General features: G+C 32.1%; 2 protein-coding genes across 3 annotated transcripts; both read left to right on the forward strand.

The window, feature by feature from the left end:
- Positions 1-4,263: 4,263 nt before the first annotated feature.
- LOC114404120 (60S ribosomal protein L3-like) lies at positions 4,264-7,761 on the forward strand. Its single transcript, XM_028367224.1, has 6 exons — positions 4,264-4,394; positions 4,505-4,605; positions 5,894-6,004; positions 6,413-6,717; positions 6,808-7,217; positions 7,298-7,761. The coding sequence occupies exons 2-6, from the start codon at positions 4,521-4,523 to the stop codon at positions 7,554-7,556; spliced, it is 1,170 nt and encodes a 389-aa protein (XP_028223025.1). The 5' UTR covers positions 4,264-4,394; positions 4,505-4,520; the 3' UTR covers positions 7,557-7,761.
- Positions 7,762-9,996: 2,235 nt separating this feature from the next.
- LOC114404122 (splicing factor 3B subunit 4-like) lies at positions 9,997-16,591 on the forward strand. 2 transcript variants are annotated; one of them, XR_003664823.1, is made up of 17 exons: positions 9,997-10,147; positions 10,256-10,395; positions 10,491-10,539; positions 10,616-10,704; positions 10,780-10,836; positions 11,531-11,593; positions 11,687-11,752; positions 12,055-12,141; positions 12,895-12,988; positions 13,091-13,617; positions 13,698-13,763; positions 13,859-13,901; positions 14,197-14,251; positions 14,494-14,542; positions 15,256-15,334; positions 15,530-15,638; positions 16,308-16,413. XR_003664823.1 is itself a non-coding variant. In XM_028367228.1 (17 exons), exons 2-17 carry the CDS (start codon positions 10,291-10,293, stop codon positions 16,419-16,421), a joined length of 1,641 nt encoding a protein of 546 aa, XP_028223029.1. In that variant the 5' UTR covers positions 10,002-10,147; positions 10,256-10,290; the 3' UTR covers positions 16,422-16,591. The 2 variants fall into 2 exon arrangements, 1 of the variants encoding a protein (XP_028223029.1); XM_028367228.1 differs by having other exon boundaries at positions 10,002-10,147; positions 15,267-15,334; positions 16,308-16,591.
- The last annotated feature ends 3,992 nt before the right edge of the window (positions 16,592-20,583 follow it).

The following is a 20,583-nucleotide window of genomic DNA, read 5'->3' on the forward strand; positions in this document are numbered from 1 at the left end:
TCATTCTAAAAAAAATGACCAACAAACTCCTTAATTTCATGTATTCCACAATAATTCTCATAATCATACCACAACAATAATATAATCAACTAATAATATAAAACTACATATATAACAACAATTATATAGTAATATAATAACTAAGGCATATAATATTTGTAATAGCTTGAACATAACACACACATGTACAAATTAGTCCTGATCTTAAAGGTTAAATTATATATTCATTAATTCAATGATAAAACTCTTTAGATAATATCAATATATATATATAAAGAAAACACATTCTTAAGAATTCATATCATACAAATTTAGAAAAAGTTGTTTTACCCACCCCTTAAAACAAAAAAATTGTGCTCTTTGTTATTCTTCTTCTCCTCTACCAATTGCATCGAAAGAATTTATCTGCTTTCTTTCTTTTTCTCAGTCCTTGAGCAACCCACTAATATCAAGAAAAATCATTTATGGATGTGATTCTAGGAGAATGAACTGTCTACCCTTACATAAGAATGATACGTAATTTACAATTTATTTAACCGATCTTTCTTTATCTATTATTTATATTATGTTTAATTATAATTATCTTTAAACGATCTAATATATTAAAACAATTTAATCTATCTTTTCTTTTACTAAAAGATATATTTAGATATCTTTACCTAAATAATTATTGGATTACCTTTTTGGATGTTATAGTTGTTACCCAAGTTTCCCACCAATCCAATGTTGTGAAAATCGGCTGGATGGAGGTAGTGGATGTTTGAATCGGTAAATCACTGGTATGATATATATATATATATATATAAAATTAAAATTTCATAACCTACTTGAAAGAGGTAAAAAAATCATATCATAAATTAATATAATTTCACTCCAAAACATATTAGTTTAATGTTTCTTCTTGTTCTTTAGTTTATTATATTATTACATGTTTTAATTTATTTTATTATTATTAGTTAGTTTATTATATTAATTGCTATGTTTTAAGTGGTTTATTATAATCTATTTGTTATTTAATTATTATTTTGTTTATTATATTATATTATTTTTCCTTTCACTGTTAAATATTTATATATATCAAATTTGATAGTAGTATAACAATTAACAATAGTTGGCTTAGTGACAAGTGGCATGCTAGTTAATTTGTGGGAGCTGTGTTCGGAGCGTCCACAAGCATTTCATTATGTCATAGTCCACGAGCACGTGACAGTTTAACTTGGTCTATCAACTGCAACAAATGTTCCCTTAATTCCTTCTCCCGCACAAACAACTATCTCCTCTAATTAAGCCTCCACACCAACGAGTTATCCTCCCAAACTCCCATGTCTTAAAATGTCGTGTTTTTGTAGGACATAACACAAAGTTTAGGAAATTCCTTTTTTAATGTCCTTTCACCCTCCCATCAACCCTCCTCTAATTTTATTTCATCCCCTCCCCCAATCTTCCTCTTTAAATTCTTTGATATTTTTAATTCTTAGACCTATCAATAATAATAATTAGTCTTCAATTCCTTTAATTATTTAGTCGTGCAAATCTGTGCAAATCTGTTATTTCCAATTCTGATTTGTTGAGAATTATTAGGAGATTGATAGCTTGATTCACTACATATTAGGGCTGTTTACTTGTATATATATCACTGTAAACTAATATCAAATTTATGAATAAAAGTTACAAACTTATTCCTCTATATGGTATCAGCCTAAACAATCCACCCATTCCCTATTTCTTCAATTAAGGACGTCGTTCCCCACCCTTGCCTCCCATGGCCGACAACAACTCCTTTATTACCAACCCCCATGAGCCATCCAAACCCCTTGCTTGCATCACTTTCACAAATGTCACCAAACTTCTTCCCAACAATTATCCTAATTGGAAACAACAAGTTGAAGCTCTCCTTGATGGCTATGATCTCCTCCAATATCCAGATAGATCTTTTCCTGCGCCGTCAGAAACGATCCTCACCGCTCCAACATCTTCGACGCCGACTCCGTCGGAAACGACCCCACCACTGCATCACTTCCGGTAACAACTCAGAATCCTGTTTTCCAAACCTGGCGTCGACAGGACCGCCTTATATATGGTGCTCTCCTCACCACTCTCTCTAATGAAGTGGCCTCCCTGGTGTCTCACACCAAGACCTCGCATGATCTCTGGATCCTTCTCAAAAACACCTATGCCAAAGCATCTCGCAAACCTTTTCTCGGCCGCTGTCAGTGGTGCAACATCAAAGGTCATGTTCTCTCTCAGTGCAAAACCTTCCAGCAGCAGCATCCTAGTGTCTCACCGCCACCTCGTAACTCTCCGGCTCACACTGGACAGGTTCAGGTCAATACTGCAACTGCCGGCCCACCGCCACCTCCCTCCTTTTTATGTTTGCATACATTGTCTCAACTAACCCAAAGCAACTTTTTCCTCTCATCCTAACCTCCTAAACAAACTCTCAAAAATACAAACGACACTCTTAGGTACTCAAAATAAAGACAAGAAATAAATAGGTAAAGAGGAGAGAATCGACCAAATGATACATACTCTCCCACCAAAGGATAAATGTTTGTTTTGTCATCCTTTTTTATTTTAATCTTTAAGGTGATTGACTTCTATGTTTCCACCTTCCATGGATTTGCCCCTACTGTAAGGCCAAGTTAAGAGAAAGGGATCTTCATGATTCTATAATTCAAGACCATGGCTATCCTTGACACCAAATTCTCCTCCAAAGCCACCCTTCAAACCATGCTTTTGAAAAAGTTAATATTCGTGCTAGACACAATTTCAAAACACCTTAAAATTCTCTTTAAGGTTAAAATGTTTCTCAAAGATGGATTCCCAAAGAATAGGGTATGATCTACTAATTGTAAAATATATACTTGCAAGCCACCTCTGCCCACTTGTACCCCTTCTTAGAGTCATTTCCTTTTTGCATCCATCATAAGACCCCCCAGACCTTCCGCCACTAAGGAAAAATAAAGGTGCAATGAGGTGACCTTGCTTAAGATCATTTTCCACCAAAAATTTAATTGTAGGAGATCCATTCACAAGGAATGATGTTGTAGTAGATTTAATGCAAAATCTCATCCATAAGATCCATTTTTCCTCAAAAGCTCATTCTTCTCAAAGCATTTATCCCCTTTAGGTATACTTTGTCAAAGGTATCATAATTATGCAATTGTTACAATCTAGATTATAATTACACAAATTAGATATATCAGTTATTACAATTATGTAATTTGGGTCTCTTCATCAATATTCCATTAAATATTGAATAAATTATTGTTGATATAACACTAGATGTCATCTTAATGACATAATAACTAATGTGTTGTTAACACTTGTATTAACATGACTTAATTATACTTTATAATTCATATGATATCATAATTGTGAGGATAAAAAAATGTGAGACATGTTAGTGTATTTGAGGTGCAACACATTAACCATCACATCATTATCATACAGTCCCATGTCAAAAAAATTTATTAACTCTTTAATAAAAATCTTAAAGAGAGACCAAAATTATACAATTATGATACCTTGATGGCCTAATTTGAACTTGTGATCAAAATGACATAATTATGATACTTACAAAACTAAAAGTAGAATTAAACCAAAGTAAAAAATGATTTTAGCTTTTAAAATTTTAAAAACTTAAAACTAAAATTTTGCCAAGTATTGTGTTCCTTCATTGCTATGATTTTTGCAAGTCCTTGTTACTCATGTTTTTTTATCTTAATATTTAGGCTAAATTGTAACTTTAGTCCTATTTTAATTTCTGATTCTTAATTTAGTTTTATATTTTTTCCTACAATTTTAGTTTTGATATTTTAGAAAATTCACAATTTTATTGTAATTTTCAATTTTGCATGTCATGGTTGGACCATGGTTATTAAGATCTTCCTCACAAAGATTTCCACCAGGCTGTTGAAGTCAATGTTATTGTTTGTTGCAAACTGTGTTTAGAGTGGAGTCGATGGAGTTGTTTGAGGGGAGGTTGTGATATTGGGGTGGATGATTTGAACTTGTTCAAGGCTAGTAGTTTGAAGTTGTTGCCGTTGGGAAGTTTCTAATGGATGAAGGGTATCTTTGGAAAAATAAAAATAAAAGAAAGTATATTATTAAAAAGAAAGGTATAAATAATAATTACCTAACATTAACAAAGAAGTTAATCCGTTCAAAAATAAGAAAAAGTAAAAGAGAAAGAGTGTACTAGTTTTGGGCCAATTAGAGGGAGAGTCCAATAGCCCATAAGAAATGTTTTCGCATCTTGAAGCCCAGTTGTTTTAGGGTGCGAAAAAATGCAGTGCGGCGCGGCGAGTGGCTTATATATTACGACAGAGGGTATAAGCATGACCATCATTCAACGTTCTCTCTATTTGTCGTTGTAGCGCCGCAGCCAGCGGGTATGTTTTCAACCATTTCCTGCGATCTGTTCTGTTCGTTTACGATAGATCTGTTAGTGTTTTATCTTCCGTTTTGTTTTTTCTTATGAATGAAGTCTTATATTTGACAGTTGAATTTGGAAAAAGATGTCTCACCGGAAGTTCGAGCACCCGAGACATGGTTCCCTTGGCTTTCTCCCAAGGAAGCGAGCTTCTCGTCATCGCGGAAAGGGTGATCTACATTTTTTGTTTGTACCTTTGGATGTTTGATACTGTTCTTCATCTCGACATTTATAAATGATGTTGCAAAGGGTTTTCAGATCTAAAATAACTTGAAGCGTTTGAAATTATTTTGTTTGTGTTAGGGGATTATTTTATATTTGTGTTATTGCCACTTCCTTGTGATGAGTGAATGAAATTGCTTCCGTAAAATAAGTGACTAATCAAGGCTGGAGTCTCAGAAACGGCTCTTGCCAAAATCCTGTCAACGGGTTTTGGAATGGAAAACAGATGAGCTCGAGAATTGGCATACATTTTGCCATAGGCCTTTGGTTTGGAAGCATTTCTTCATCACTACGGGGATTTGGCACTGACACGTAGAAATTAAAAGGATTTTTTTTAGTTTTGTAGCAGGATGGATACATGTTTGAAGTATTCATCATATACTATATATTTTTTCATATTAGTGAGGTTTTTGAGTTTTCGGTGTTCGCTTGGAATATTGATTTTGAATTAGTTTGACTTGAGTTAATGATTTATGCATTGACACGTTGAAAATAAACAATTTTGATGTTCAAAATTTTTAATTGAATTTTGTAGTAGGATTGATACATGTTTTAAGTACACTTCATAAACTATAGATTTTTTTTTATGATATTAGTGATTTGAGTTTTTAAGTTTTGGATGTTTGTTTGCGATATTGGTTTTGGTTGAAATCGATTCAAGTGGTGATTTATGGCTGGATGTTTTAATTCTAAAAGTAGTTAGTAATAAAAAAATTTCTATAAATTTTTTTATTCAACTCAATCAATCTGAGTGTTGAATCAGTGTGGAATTAAATGTTTTTGAACATATACCTTAAATCAAGATCATCTAATGAGATGCCAAACATGCCGTGAGTATTGCAACAAGTTATGATTTTATTCCTTTTGGAGAAGGGTTTTGCAATTTGTGTATTATGTATGTCAAGTTTTGGGTTTGTGGGTTCTCTTTATTTGTATTCATCGTTACTATGAAATTTATGTAATTGCAACAATTATAATTTTTGTTGATTTTTTTTGGTGTGGTTTGTTAAATTTTACAAATATTATTTTATGGTAGATGGTACACTATCCCTCTAAAATACACCATTGTTTTTATGTACATTAGTACAAGGTAAGTACTTGTATGGGCTTTTACTTTAAAGAAATTCATGCTGTCTACTTCCTCAGTCTGTATACCCTATTTTTCATGATATTAGCTTCCATCAATATGTTGTAATTGATAATTCTTGTGACATGACTTTTGAATTGCCACTGCAGTGAAGGCTTTCCCAAAAGACAATCCTAGTCAACCATGCGGGTTGACTGCTTTTGTGGGCTACAAGGCTGGAATGACCCACATTGTTAGAGAGGTTGAGAAACCTGGATCAAGTAAGTGTGACTTTTTTTTTAATTTTAAATTCTGAATGTGGGAAGGGTAATATTTTTTATTGTTAAACTGTAGCATTGTAAAACCAGTATTTACAAATGTAGCTCTACTTCAACATTAAATGTCTAATCACCAGGCTAGTTAAAGGTATTTAAATTTTTTGTATTTTTTCTGTTATAAGTGAAGCAGATAACACTTATAATGGTTTTTCTCAAAGTTTTTGCTATTTAGATTTTAATCATTCACTATAATATCCGGATGCCTTTTATAAGAAAGTTGTTCATTTTCTGTTTTTAACATTCTTTTTAATATCATCATGTGATCAATTTTTGGGGTATTGTTATTTGTTACCGTTGTGGCTTGTATGTTTCTTGTTGCTTGGTACCTAATGACATTTTATGCCAATGTAGAGCTTCATAAGAAAGAGACATGTGAAGCTGTCACTATCATCGAAACTCCTCCATTGGTTGTTGTTGGAGTTGTGGGATATGTGAAGACACCTCGTGGCCTTCGCACACTGAATACTGTTTGGGCTCAGCATCTAAGTGAAGAAGTCAAGAGACGATTTTATAAGAACTGGTGCAAATCTAAAAAGAAGGCTTTTACCAAATATTCAAAAAAATATGAAACTGAGGAAGGAAAGAAAGATATTGAATCTCAGCTTGAGAAATTGAAGAAGTATGCAACTGTCATTCGTGTTCTGGCTCATACTCAGGTAATAGAATGGGTTGTTGTGTCAAGTTTTTTTCCATATTGAAAGCTTAACCGGCTAATGTAATGTGATGTATTTTTTTGTTTACTGAAGATAAGGAAGTTGAAGGGTCTAAAACAGAAGAAAGCACATTTGATGGAGATCCAAGTTAATGGTGGGACAGTTGACCAGAAGGTGAACTATGCATATAGCTTCTTCGAGAAGCAAATCCCAGTGGATGCTGTTTTCCAAAAAGATGAGATGATAGATATCGTTGGAGTGACTAAGGGTAAAGGTTATGAAGGTGTCGTAACTCGGTGGGGCGTCACTCGCCTTCCTCGAAAGACTCACAGGGGTCTAAGGAAGGTTGCTTGTATTGGTGCCTGGCACCCTGCTCGTGTTTCTTTCACTGTTGCCAGGGCCGGTCAGAATGGATATCATCACCGCACTGAGCTGAATAAAAAGATCTACAAGGTTGCCAAGGCAGATCATGAGTCCCATTCAGCCATCACTGAATTTGACAGGTACATTTGTGTTTTTTGTTTCTATTTTAGGTTATTTATATCAGAGTGCAGTATTTGATCATCTTGTTTCCTAATGACAGGACTGAGAAGGATATTACTCCTATGGGTGGGTTCCCTCATTATGGTGTGGTGAAGGATGATTATATTATGGTGAAGGGATGCTGTGTTGGACCGAAGAAGCGGGTTATCACTCTTCGTCGGTCTCTTCTCAAGCAGACATCGCGGGTGGCTCTGGAAGAGATCAAACTCAAGTTCATCGACACCTCGTCCAAGTCTGGACATGGCCGCTTCCAGACCACTCAGGAGAAACAAAAGTTTTATGGTCGCTTGAAGGCATAAATTTTTGTTTTGGAGACAACTTGTGATGAAAATTTTGTTGCAAAATAAGACATTTAGTGGTCTTTTTATTTATTTGAGTCCGACCTATTATTCTCAGAGTTGTTTCTTTTAGTTGCTTTGAACAACAATTGCATTTTTTCCCTATTTTATTATAATATCAGCCACATTTTTATGGTTAGTACTTAATATCGTATTAATTTTCAAATTTCTTTTTGGTCGAATGGTGGAGTGGTACGATTGTAACAGCTATTTAACGGGATTTCATTGGTGTCCATGATTTAAACAATCAAACCATTAAAATTTGTTTAGCTTTAAAATCCAATTTTTATCTTTATTTAAATTGGTTTAAATTTTTTGAACCATTATGAAGTCAGTGTTTTTAAAACTAGTTTTAAAATTGATTTTAAATTGTAAGCCGATTTTAATATTTGTTTATAGATTTTAAAATTGCTTTATCATTTAAAGTGTTATAAATGTCAAATAATTTAATTTTTAAACCAAATATCTTATATTTTCTGATTAAAAAAATTAAATGCATTTTTAGTTTATATGATTTAGTATGTTTTATTTTTGTTTTAATTTTTTTAAAATCCTTCAAGGACAAAAAAATAAAATAAATATATTTTACAACAACTAAAGTTAAAATAATTTTTTTAAGGATCGAAAATTTAAAAAAATGTTAAATTACATGGATAATCCTTCTAAAAAAACACTTACTTTAGTCAAATAGAAAAAAGGTTTAATTACTAATTTTTGTTTTTATTTTTTAATTTACTATTTAATGTTTAAAGAAAAAATAAAACTGATATTTGAAATAAGAAATATATTATCTTATCACTATACTTAAATATTTATTTAAATATTTAATATAAAATATTTTATTAATATAAATTTTATATAAAATAAATAAAAATTTTATTTTTTTAATTTATTTTATTTTTTTAATTCTATATATTATTCTTTTAAATATAATATATAAGATTAAATTCTATATTCACATAAACTAAAATATGTATATTTATCTGAGTTTTATTATATATATATATATATATATATATATATATATTTATAATCTTATGTATTTCTATTAAATAAAAATATATAATATAAAATATATTTTTTTACATAAATTATAATTTCATAAAATATTAATATTTTATTATTTTTTAATATTTATATATAATATTTAATGATAATATTTTTTTTATCTATATTAAGATATTTTTATTATTTGTTATAATAGTATTATTTTATTTATATTTAAATTTATTTAATTAGGTAAGAAATTTTCTAAAGGAAGTAAATTATATAATAAAGATATGTAATTAAATAAAATGATTTAACTTTATTTTTTTTATTGACATTATTCTTTATCTATAATATAATAAATAACACGAATATCTTAATATAGATATAAAAATATTATCAATAAATTACAAATATTATTTTAAAAGATAAATATAATATATAAAATAAAATAAAACTTATATAAATATATATATTTTAATATATGGAAAATAGACTTTAATTTTATATATTATATTTTAAAATATAATATATAAGATTATAAAAATATAATAAATTAAAAAAATTAATTTTATAACATTATTTTATCTAATATAAAATTTATATTAATATTATATTTTGTAAAAAAATATTAAAATGAGTACTTAATGATAAAAAAGTGTGCATGTTTTTGTCTTTATAATTGCATGAAATTTTATTTTTTAGTTTGGATAATTTCATATATCTATATTAATTTCTATATTTTACAAAATTAATTATAATATTTGCATTAAATAAATAGAAATATTATTTTATAAAAGGTTACGTTCCCCCTCAACCGGTGCTTCAATATAATCTGTACCAAACTCAAACAAAATTTAGTTAGATTTATAAAATAATTATTATAAAAATTAATAAATTTATCATACATTTTTAATAAAAGGTTATAATATAATAAAATTTCTGATGATATAATATTCTAAAAAGAAGAGTACTAGAAATATACTCTTCTAAAAGTCTTTAGTGTTATTGGTGTATATATATTATTTGTTAACTTAAATACATATTTTTAGGCTTATAAAGTTGAAATAAGTTCATTCTTTATTTTAAGTTTATTTAATAAAAAATATAAATTAATTTTTTAATGTATTATATATATATATATATATTATCGATAAATATTAATTATTAATATAGATTTGTTAATAAGAAAATTCGAATTCCCAGTATCTCTCCTTTTTTTTTTCCTTTATTACTAAACAAATCTTATATATTCTTGTTGTCATTGATATTTATATTTATTATACCAAAATACGTAGTTAATTTTAATTGATATTTATTATATTAAAGTATATAATTCTGTATCTAACTATTTTAATAATTTACAAAATTCAATAGAAACATGTTTAATATTTCCAATTTTGAAGCATGAAATCAAACCATGTTTTTAAAAGTAAAATCTTGCTCCGGCCCAGCTCGAAGTTATAAACTTGCGGCAGCGCAGGTGTCCCTATTACCTGACTTCTTAATTCTCCCACTTCTTCTTCTTCTTCTTCCGTCCAGTGCTTATTCTCTTCTCAAGATTTGTAAGCGTAACTATTTGTTTGCTCATAACCTATTTGACATTCATTCACGTGCTTTAGTAATGACTAGAGTCCTTCTTCATCTTATATTTTGTAACTTTATCCATCCAGATAGAATAGAAGGGTTGTAAGGGTTGTTCGATTCGATGACGACTCGAATTGCGCCCGGTGTGGGAGCCAATTTGCTGGGTCAACACGCGGCCGAGAGAAATCAAGACGCTACTGTTTATGTCGGCAATCTCGATCCGCAGGTAACTATTCTTTCTCCACACACTTCCATTCACTCATTACCACTTCTAAGTTCTATTCTAGGGTTTATTTATCCCTTTTCTTCTTTCTGCTGCAGATAAGTGAGGAGTTATTATGGGAATTGTTTGTTCAGGCTGGTCCAGTTGGTAATATGTTTTTCTTTTCTTTCTTAATTTTAGGTTTAAACAAACTCTAACTCATTCTCCTTTTCATTCCTTTCAGTTAATGTCTATGTTCCAAAGGATAGAGTCACCAACGAACATCAGGGTTATGGATTTGTTGAATTCCGCAGTGAAGAAGATGCTGACTGTGTATGTAACTATTCTATTCTGTTATTTCCAACTCACTTCTCCAAACCTACCTAACATGCTCTTCTTCTATTGCAGGCCATCAAGGTGCTTAACATGATTAAGCTTAATGGAAAACCCATCCGTGTCAATAAGGTATGAATACTTACTTATACCAACGGGTACAACTCTCATGTTCTTGTTCCTGTGCTTGCTTCCCTTCTGAATTCAAGTTTTTATTTTCTTCCATTCTAAAATGTTTGGTATGTGTGATTGAAAGTATTAATGCAAAACAAATAACAAAACAAAAACAGTCATTTACTAACTGATTCAGGATTTCCGTGAATCTCCATGACCACTTCTTCTTGAGGGATGTTAGTTCTCTTGTATCTCAGGACTCTAGGCTTATTTATAGCCTTTTAAATGAGAATGTGTGCTAACTGCTAAACAATTTTGTTACATAACCATTATAGTGCCACCATAACACTATAAGTGGCGTTTTTCAACACCTCTGCCATTGGCAATTTGTGAATGGAGGCCAACTATGGCCTGTTTATGTGACAGAATTCTGGCATTCTGCCTTTGATAACCTTGGTGCTAAGTACTAACTACTAGGTAGTATTGAACTTTTATTGTATGCCATTGCTAGATATCATTCTATATAATTGAATCTCTTATTTTTTACATAGTGATTATTCTTTCATATCTGTATTTTATTTGTACGAACTTTGTAGTACTCTCCATTCAAGTCCTGCTATATTTCTTCCTTGTATTAACACCCATGTCACTTGATTAACAAAATATTTAGTTTCCATGCTGCTTGATTGATTTTACAATTTTTTGGTTCCAGGCATCCCAAGATAAAAACAGCTTGGATGTTGGGGCAAATCTTTTCATTGGCAATCTAGATCCTGTAAGTCACCAAATTATGGAAGTGTTAAACAGACTCATGCAGTTATGCATTGAATTCAAGACTTATACATGAGTGTTCCTAATGTTGTTGCAGGATGTAGATGAGAAGCTCTTGTATGACACTTTCAGTGCATTTGGAGTTATTGTTACTAATCCAAAGGTTTTTCTCTTCAAATATATTTCATTATATATCTAATTTCATCATGTTTGTGTCACTTATGTAACAGTATCCAGCTAGTAGCAGTTGCTAATACTTTTCATGTTTTGCAATTTTCTTATCTCTCTTTGTTAGCATTTACCATTTTGTTTGTTTAAAAACGTTTGGTATCAAGCCAATGACAATTAAAATAACCACCTGTTTTTAGTCTCTTGTTCTTTAAACACAACCCCCCCATACCTGAAAGGATTCATTTTATTCAAACATTATGTATATGATCTAACATACAAGGCTTTGTGTTGCAGATCATGAGAGATCCTGACACAGGAAATTCCCGTGGTTTTGGCTTCATTAGCTATGATTCATTTGAGGCATCTGATTCAGCCATTGAGGTATGCCTCAGTCTAGTGTTTGAATCATTTGTAGGAATATAGTGTGAGGCCAACCTTTCATTCTTTTGTTATACTTATTCAGTACTTGTGGATCATGAATTGGAACTAACTCACTAAAATATATAACACTCAAGAACAAATAAAAATATATATGGATACATGGTTGGCAATCATTTATATAATGTTAGACTCATTGACCAGCTTGTGTTGTATGTAGTCTTGGATTCATATGTATAGAGAGCATTGTTGGGAGGGTTTCGCCCTCTAGGGCTTGACTGTACATTGAGAGATTTGTGTCTCTCTTACCGCATGGGATAATACTATAGGAAACCAAAACAATAAAAAAATTCAGCCAAGCTAATGGAGCCTTCTGTTTTTTTTTTTTTTTGCCTAATATGGCCCAAAGTATATTCAAATGCTGTAATGCCCCTTCTAAAGAATGAAGACTGGTGGGAAGCATGCTTATTTTGTTCTGTTCATGTTAACTCTTAAGGTTAAATTGGATGGAAGGGGTGAAGTTAACATTATTAATGTTAAATTAGAGAGTGAATTTAATAAATTAGGATGCAAAATTCAACCAAAGTTATAAATCAGGGATATGAAAGTGCCCCTTTTATTTTTATATTAATGTATGCATGAAAATAAATTTGTTATCTGTTTCAATTTTGTTGTCTGGATATCCAAATCATACGGAACAATAGATTATAAAAGCATTCCCACGCCACATATATTGAATTTTTCTATATTTTGTAGGCAATGAATGCACAATATCTTTGCAATCGTCAAATTACAGTGTCATATGCTTACAAGAAAGACACTGAGGGGGAACGGCATGGTACCCCGGCTGGTGAGGCCCTTTCTTGCTACTAGTACTAACTACTTTTTGGGATTAATAAATGCAGTCTGTTTTTGTACTATCTGGCTATCCGCTAATATTTCTATGGTGCAGAAAGAGTTTTGGCTGCAAGTAACCCAACTACACAGAAGAGCAGACCTCATACTTTATTTGCCAGTGGACCTCCAACACTTCCGAGTGTTCCTCAGGCTAATGGCGTTGCTCCGGTGCCTCCCCGACCCTTTGCTAATGGGGTTGCTCCTCCTGCAATTCCTGCCCTCCGTCCACAACCCCCTCAAGCTGCTGCATTCCAGCCTATGCCCGTTCCTGGACAACCAACGTGGCATCAGCAACAGCCAGGTCAAACATTGTTACCACCCGCAATGCCACCTCCACCTCAAGTCCAGCAGTTCAGGCCAGCTCACCCTGGTATGCAGCAGATGCCACCACCTCCACAAGATCCTCCCAGGCCTCTTCCACCACCAACCGTGGAATTGCAACCACCACCAATCTCAGCCCAAGAAGCCCTTATAGTCAATGCATTATGCGCGCTTGGCTTGGCCTTCGCCTTCTGGATTGCGAACACTGTCTACTCCATCGAACTCGTTACTCATTCTTCTCTCACACTCTTCTTCATCTGGGTACTCTCAATTCAATTTTCTTTTCGTTTTCTACTTTTCTTAGTTCCTTTCTCATTTTCTCATTCTGCCACGTCGTTTAGATTATAGAGCTCCCCATTGTGATTCTTCTATACAGTCGATATCGACAAAATCGAAAGCAATGCACGGTAATGTGTGTTCCTTAATTTCTCCGAAATGAAGCAATTATATGATTTCTGGGGTTATTCTAAAGTTTTTGTCGTGTGACTTCTATTCTTTGTAGTACTTGCGAGCGGTTGGGAGAGGGGTTCTAGGAGTGCCTGTTGGTGAGTTCAAACATTGTTTTATTTATTTATTTTCTGGTACTTTTCTTTTTATTGTTACAGAGACATCAACTAGTTATATGACTAAAATAGTATAATATAAGTTGGTTGTGTTAAACTCAAACCTACATTGTAACAGAGTCTATCATAGTTATTATTGTTAGGCCCATTGGGTCACTCATTATCAGACTGTTATTGAATCACCTGCATCTATCTAGTCTTGCAAACTTGGCGACCTGAACTTAGAAGTCCATTTTGTAAGATTTTGATAAACATAGTAGTATTTTTCAATTTGCAGGGGCACTACTGAATTTTTTAGGAGCTGTTGCCGTAGGGGCGCCTCTTACATTTCAGTATGTTAAATCAGTTGTTTGTAGAGTAGTATTTTTTCTTAGAACTCTCCACATGGAGCTTGTTGTTGATGAGATAAAGGATTAAGTGTAATTACTATTGTTCATTTGTTCTTTTAAGCTATATATGTGATCTTTTCTGCAACTGTTTACCCTCTTCTATTATGTCTTCAAATATGTATTTTCAGTTTTGACTTTGAAAATGTCTACGAATAACTAGAGCATGTTGTGACTTTTTGGGACAGGTATCTTCCCAAGACTGTAAATTGGGCTCTTATGATGTCTGTGTTCACAGTGAGTGACTATTTCATTGCCCTTCTCTTGCTTATAGTTACAGCTCCTTGGAGATTGTTTTGGTGTTTTTGATTGAACTTGTCTCTCATATATATTCTTGATTTATATGATTATTGATACTTTGCATTTTGTCTGCATATTCTTTTCCTTTACTTTTTACTATTTGAAAAAAAAATTGACCATTTATACAAATGTTTGTCTTATTAGTTATTAAAGTTAAAATTAAAAAACGATAGTTTGGACTTCATGTCTGTTTGAAAACGTGTTTGCTCATAAGCTACTAAGGCATTAGCTTAATCTTTTACAAGGTAAAACGAAACCCCCATAAATTTGCCAGATGCTAGTCCCCTTGATCATGTACAACTTACATTTGATTTGACTGTGGAAGGTTCCAGATTTTAGCCTTTGTTTCTGTTCTTGCTCCTAAGCATCTCACCTCAGAAAAGTATAGCGGCCGGCCAGTTGAAGTGAAAGTCATTGAGTTTTATCATCATAACTTTCAGACTTCCAATGTCAATTCAAAGTTCAAACACCATTTTCAATTATTGTTAACAACTATATTTTCTAGCTGTGAAATTAATTTTCAGAGTTTTCTTATCAGTTCTCTTCCTTTTTTTTCCTTAATGATTTACAAGTTTACAACTTTTGTCAGGACGGACATTTTTTAAACTGTGACCCCATGTTTATGTATACTTTTATAAATTCACATCTAGTGTTATTGCAGACAATTCCAGCGTCATGTGTTCTTGGTTCATCGTGGGCTGACTGGCGACGTATATTTGCACAAACAAAGTATGATCCTTCTAGCAAATAATTTCTTAATTCATTACATATTTGGTTATGTAAAGTTTCTTTTATTGGGATTTTGGAAAATATATATTAATGCTGTATGTTGAACTACTTTTTTGATAGCTCTGTATATTTATTTTGGACCTTCAATTAGTTACTTTTAATTACAATATTGTTATTATTGTGATACTATTTTAGGCCAAAAGGATCTATAGAGTACCTGATTTGTTTACCAGCACATGGAGCAGTTATTGGAGCATGGTTTGGGGCTTGGCCAATGCCTCTTGACTGGGAGAGGCCATGGCAGGTAATTGATTTCCCTTTTCTAATCCTTTGTCTTTGAATTCATCATTTCATTTCATTGACCATTGTTCAGAGCAAACAGGAAACAGTTCTCACGAGAGTTTTATTATTTCATAAGCCTCAATACATTTTCTCACTAGTTATTATTATTATTGTTATTATTATTATTATTTTTAGCGTTTTATCAATCCTATTTTACTTGATTAATCCCTGATCATGTTTCAATAATTTATATTCCTTCATGAGTTTATGATCAAATGTTTCTGAAGTATACCTCTCTCACACCATTACCATGCTTTTGAGGTTTTTTTTTGGAAAGGAAATTTTTCTTAATAGCATGACAGACAATAGCTGTTTATCGCCCTGTGAACTTTGCCCTTAGTTAATTTTATTGTCATTTTTGTTTTTGGTATAAACTACTAACAGAAAGTTAGATCATACACAAATCTAGAATGTGAAAAGATTGTAATTTAAGATAATTAGATTCATCTGTTTTATGTTTTGACATTGTTTATCTTTCTGAAGTATAAAACATTCGTTCTCTAACCCAAAACCTGTTAGATTGTTATAGTGGTATAAACTAATGGACTGCTTCTCTAATTGATTTTCAAATGATATAGTTCATTTGATGTGTTGTTTTATAGCATTAACATAGTTTTCATATTATTTGTAGGAATGGCCCATTTCTGTGAGCTATGGGACAATAGCTGGTTATTTGGTGGCATTGGTTGCATCATTGGGCTTTGTTCTTGCTTATGGTAGATCACAACATATCAAAAGAGAATGAATTGTATTTCAGTGCAAACAATAATACTCATGATAATTAGGAAGATTTGGAAATAATTAGGAAGATTTTATTCTTTATTTCTTGTTATTCTTGATTATCAATGGCCTATATAGGCAGACTCATGATTGTATTCCAGTGCAAGCAATAATATTCAGATTTTCTACATATGATATTAGTAATTTCTGTACTAGCTTGGACCAATTATACTCCATTAGCAAAAAATGTTTGTACAAATATAAGTATTAATAGCTAGATTTTACCATACATTTTATATCATTTTATAAATTACCAGACTTATGATGCTCACACAAATCATACAATATACATATTGGATGCAATATCCAATTCAATAAACTATTCTTAAAATATTTAGAATTCAATATGTGCAAAATATTGTAAGGGATGACAAAGAATAATAAAAGGACTACAGAATTGCAGAAAGAAAAAAGTTTAAACTTGTGGAACTTCACAGGTTTACACCTCCCTAAAGCCAAAATGCCCCAATCCTGTTACAATACAAAATGACAGGATATCCTCCCTCTCAACACCCAATCCAATACTTATTTATTGGTAACATGCCTTAATCAAACTATCTGACACAACTAACCCGCTGTTAATATAACTCATAGATAGGTAACTACGAAGTACTAAGGGTGTGTTTGGATATGCATTGGAACATGTTGAACTGGAAAATACACTTTCCGAAGTAAAAAAATGTCAAAACAACCATGTCGTAGCTTTCATCTGAAAGTCCGATAATGTTGGATTCAACTATTTTCCATACACACTAACTACTTATGGGGTTATCTAACAAATACATACGTGTCATGTATATAAAATTTAAAAATAATAATTATATACTTGAAATTTTGCAAATCCAAAAATAAAAGCATACTTCTTGAACATTACTAAAACAAAATAGAAATAAATCGTTATCATCATAAATCACTGAAAGAAAACCTTGGTACAATAGTTAGATTTGCAGCCAAGTGACTAGGAGGTCACATATTTGCATACAAAATTAGCCTCTTACAAATGCAAGGTAATACTGTCTACAATAGATCCATAATGAATTCAACCCCATGCTCGACCATGTCATGGCGAGAGCCTAGAGTTTTATAGCACCAATTTTCCCTTTGTCATCATAAATCACTATCCATTGCCTACAAACAGGTCCTAAAGAAGATATCTTCCATGTTTAGTTCATCAAGATATTATGCTTCTATATCTCACCCACTAGCAGCACAATACAAAAGAAAAAAAATAATGTGATGCACTTTAAAATTAAGATTTGACAGTTGTAGAAAAACCACTATGTATAGATGAAATATCTAAGACTATTGTTAACTGTCTTGTTTTTCTCTTCCTCCTCAATTATCTTTTCCATTTGATTTCAACTGAGTAAAAAAAGAAAATAGTTGTTGGTAAAGTAACTTACCAATTAGTATAGTCAGATGCTGCTTGTCATACCCCATTTTTGACCCGTTTTATTTCTTTTTTTTCTCGTCTTTTAAGCCGGAAATTTCCATCATTTCAGATGAAATTTCGGCAGGGAGGTATTTTAAAATACCTCATTTTTGTTTTGAAGACGCCCTTTTTTTTATTTATTTATTTACCTTTTTTATTATTATTATTATTATTATTTTTTTAGTTATTATTTTCTTCTTTTTTTTTCCTTTTATTAAGTGTTTTTATTATTTCCGTTTTTTATTAATATCTTTATTAGTATCCTTTTTTCGTTTTTATTTTATTTTTATTTTATTTTATTTTATTTTATTTTTGCTGTTTTATATTTTGTTTTTTTTTTTCCTTTCCTTTTTTTTCCTTTTTCTTCTTTTCTGTCTCTTTTTTTGGTCCAGGCCCAGAGGGGCTCTTCGTTTTTTACCCTAATTATGTCCTTTAAATGCTGCATTAATTACTGTGCGTGTCAGAGAGCGGAGTGAATACGGACAGTCAAAGCGCCGGAACAGCCAAGCCACCACTAGCCACCACTCAACACAGCCTCCCTCAAGCCACCGAAAACCACCAACACAGCCTCCCTCAGGCCACCACCCACCACCGTTTTCACAAATCCGTACAAATCAACCATAAAAAAAAACCAACAGAAACGAAATCCGAAACACATTCAACACCACAGATTCGTATTCCATAACCACAAATCACACTATTCGTACCCCAATCATCACACAGACCACGGAAGCCGAACCGGCATAAACCAAGATAATACTAACCCAGAACCATACACTACGCGGTCCTAACTCACCGGTTACCAGCCCAAAACCGTTTCAACCCAACCAAACACGAAAGAAAAGGGTAGGATTCTACCCGCTTTAAGTTTAGATCTAGGCTTGCTGTGTCGCGTTTTTTGAAAACGAACCTCAGATTCATAACGAGTGAGTGAAGAGGGTTCGAGAGGTAAAAAAAGGGGGGGCTTGAGCTACTCCGGCACGGTGGCGCCGCCAGCGGCCGCCGCGCCGGAGGGTGTTCTAGGCCGCTGAGAACCTCGGAAAGGAGGAGAGAGAAGAGAGAAAAAGAGAAGAGAGAAAAAGAGAAGAGAGAGAAAAAGCTTTTGAAAAATGAAAAAACCGGCCCCCTAGCCCTTATATAGAGGCTGGACCGGTTTGGTTTTTTCCCTTGAACCAAACCGGTCCGGTTCTCCCCTCTGGCCCGTTGGACTCCTCTCTGGCCCAGTTTCTTTTTCTCTTTTTCTTCTTTTCCGATTCCTACTCTCACCCCCCCTTTTCCTTACTGCACCCCCTTTTTTTTTTTTTCTTTTTTTTACGCACCATATTTATTTTATGTCTTGCATTTTTATTTTTACGCATCATATTTAATTTTATGCCTCGCATTTTTATTTTCTTTATTTATTTTCCAGCACCATATCTATTTTACGTCTTGCATTTTATTTTCCAGTATCATATTTATTTTTTTGTCTTGCACTTTTATTTTCTTTATTTTATGTACCCTATTTATTTTTGCCTTGCATTTTTATTTTTATGTCTCGCATTCTTTTTTAGCATCATATTTATTTTCTGTATTGCATTTTTATTTTCGTTCCATTTTATTTTCAGCATCATACTTATTTTATGTCTTGCATTTTTTATTTTATTTTGTTTATTTTTTATTTTATGCATCATATTTATTTTATGTCTTGCATTTTTTATTTATTTTTAGCATCATGTTTATTTTATGTCTTGCATTTTTATTTTCCTTTTTTTATTTATTTCCAGCATTATATTTATTTTTATGTCTTGCATTTTATTTTCTTTATTTATTTTATGCACCATATGTATTTATTGTTTTGTATTTCATGCATTTTATTATTTCTTCTAGCATATTTATTTTAATGCATTTGCAATTTTTATTTATTATTGCCAATTAGAATGTATCTAGGTCCAATGTAAATGTAAATAAAAAAAAAAAAAAATGAGAATCTGCACCGACACTCACATTTATTTTTATGTTTTCTGCCGAGGACGATCATGTAATTTGAACCGCATCCGAGGAAAAGGACCCTCACTTGATCCAACGTCATTTTAAGGATCCGGCGCGTTTAGACTTATCTTTACATAACTAGAGATCAAAAAAAAAAAAAAAAAAAAAGAGAGAAAAGTCAAAAACCAAAAACTTTCCATAATCAAAATTTCAAAAAAAGGGGTCAATCTTTTTCTTTCTTTCTTAATCAAATCTTTAATCAATCTTTAATCAATCAAAACATTTTTTCTAATTTAAAATCAATCGAACTCACTTCTTTTATTTCTTCTATGCCTTTTCGGCCTCTTACCTTGTCTAAACTCTTCTTTTTTCGAACTTTAAAATCAATCAAAACCAACCACTCGACTTTCTACCCCGAACTACATGATTTTGATCCCATTCGGGTATGTAGGCAAAAGACTTTGTCTTTCCAAATCAATAAAAATAACAAAAACATTTCTTCTCTTTTCCTTCAAACCTATCTCTTTAATCTTTTCACACTTAAGCATTTATTTCCAAACAAATAATCAATTTAGCATAAAGATAAAATAAGCAAGAGGTTCCTATAGAGTACTATAGACGTTTAGGGTGCTAGTACCTTCCCTTTGCGTAACCAACCCCCGGACCTTTGATCTCTTAAAAAATAGGGTTTTTCGAGCTTTCTCCCTTTTCTTCGGAAAAATAAAAG

Source organism: Glycine soja, unplaced genomic scaffold (genome assembly GCF_004193775.1).
Source record: "Glycine soja cultivar W05 unplaced genomic scaffold, ASM419377v2 tig00000120_1_pilon_1_83969, whole genome shotgun sequence".
NCBI lineage: Eukaryota > Viridiplantae > Streptophyta > Magnoliopsida > Fabales > Fabaceae > Glycine > Glycine soja.